At 30.7% G+C, this 1,825-nt stretch overlaps 1 protein-coding gene across 1 annotated transcript; it reads left to right on the top strand.

Annotated features, from left to right (window-relative positions):
• The first annotated feature begins 297 nt into the window (after positions 1-297).
• LOC125809246 (cytosolic sulfotransferase 12-like) lies at positions 298-1,320 on the top strand. The gene has a single exon (XM_049488909.1). The coding sequence runs from the start codon at positions 298-300 to the stop codon at positions 1,282-1,284; it is 987 nt and encodes a 328-aa protein (XP_049344866.1). The 3' UTR covers positions 1,285-1,320.
• The last annotated feature ends 505 nt before the right edge of the window (positions 1,321-1,825 follow it).

The raw sequence follows: 1,825 nt of genomic DNA, 5'->3' as shown, positions 1-1,825 counted from the left end.
CATAATTAGAAATTGAAGAATAGTGATCTAATAAATACCAAAAAATTCATCTTGAAATTAATATGAGTTTTGATTGCTTCGCTAACTATTCTGACACAGTCACGTTAATAAAAATCTTTTGATAAATCAAATAAGTGAATCAAAGTAATTATTACTAATAGAAAGACATGAAAAATGTGAAGTGGTGAGCTCACATGAAGTGTATGACTAAACATTCACATGGTTAGTAAGTGTATTATTCATGCATATCTGTTATAAAAGCCCTAAACTTGAAGAAAACATTCAATCCGCAAAATCATGACAACTTCTCTTCCCGAATATTTAGAAGAGGATAACCTAAGTGAAGAGTGTAAGAAATTGCTCTCTATCCTACCAAAAGAAAAAGGATGGGTTAGATCAGTCTACAATTATCAAGGTTTTTGGACATCACTAAAATTTCTTCAAGGTGTGATTGCATGTCAACAACAATTTCAAGCTCAAGATAGTGATATCATTCTTGTTACAACTCCAAAATCAGGAAGTACTTGGTTAAAATCACTTTTATTCGCTCTAGTGAATCGGGTGAAACACCCTATTTTTGAACCTAATCACCCTTTACTTGTCGAGAACCCTCATGTTCTTGTTCCATTCTTGGAGCATACACTCTATATTGATGGTCAAGTCATTGATTCTTCAACCTTCACTTCACCTAGACTCTTGGCAACTCATGTGCCCTTTGCTTCATTGCCAAAATCAGTCCAGGATTCAAAAACCAAACTTGTTTACTTATGTAGGAATCCTAGGGACACTTTTATTTCTATGTGGCATTTTGCAAACAATTTATTACTTCATCACAAAGATACTAATTCCATTGAAGAAATGTTTGATCTTTTTTGTAAGGGGGTGAGCCTTTATGGTCCATTTTGGAATCACGTGTTGGATTATTGGAAACAAAGCTTAGAAAATCCTAACAAAATACTTTTCTTAATGTATGAAGAAATTAAAAAGAAACCAAAAATTCAGCTTAAACGCTTGGCTGAATTCTTGGAATGTCCATTTTCCATAGAGGAAGAAAATTCAGGAGTGGTGGATGAGATATTAAAAATGTGTAGCTTTGAGAATTTGAGAAATTTGGAGGTGAATACAAATGGAAAGTTTTCAACTGGAGAGCCATATAAAGTGTTCTTTCGTAGAGGAGAAATTGGAGATTGGAAGAATTATTTTACTATAGAGATGATCGATAAACTCAATTATATCATTGAAGAAAAGTTTCAAGGGTCTGGATTAAAGTTTTCGTATGTTTAATTATACATTAATATGCTATAAAATGCAATTATTTATTTTGAAAGCAATGTTGAAGTAATTTTGTTTAAGAGTAATGTAACAAGAACAAACACCAAAAGTCTATTGTTGTAATAATATTTTAACTGTTCATTACTCAACTTTGTTGCAAATTTAGTATTAAATTCATATTTCTTCATTTTGTCACAAGAAGTCACCTTTTTGTTAGTACTACAGTAATGTTAATCAAGTTGGAGGAATTTAATTTTCTTTTTGATTTTGAGATTATTATTTAAGTCCACTAGTATTACTATATATGCCAAATAAAAAATTTAGGACTCAAACATTATATATAACTAGATAACTTAATCGCGCTTCTCGTGGTAATCCATGACCTCATTAAGATTATGAATGATCATTTTCTAATAGTTGAATATTAGAAGTTTGGTATTTTCAAATATATTAAGAACTTGAAAGATTGTAAAATTCTTATTAATGTAACACCCCAAAAATTTCTAAGTTATGACCCGAACCATTCTTCATTTGTGAATAAGATTGTACCGGA

This window comes from Solanum verrucosum, unplaced genomic scaffold (genome assembly GCF_900185275.1).
Source record: "Solanum verrucosum unplaced genomic scaffold, falcon-dt-bn FXZP01000062.1, whole genome shotgun sequence".
Classification (NCBI taxonomy): Eukaryota; Viridiplantae; Streptophyta; class Magnoliopsida; order Solanales; family Solanaceae; genus Solanum; species Solanum verrucosum.
Note: the sequence above shows the minus strand (reverse complement) of the source record. Positions and strands in the feature narration are given on the sequence as shown.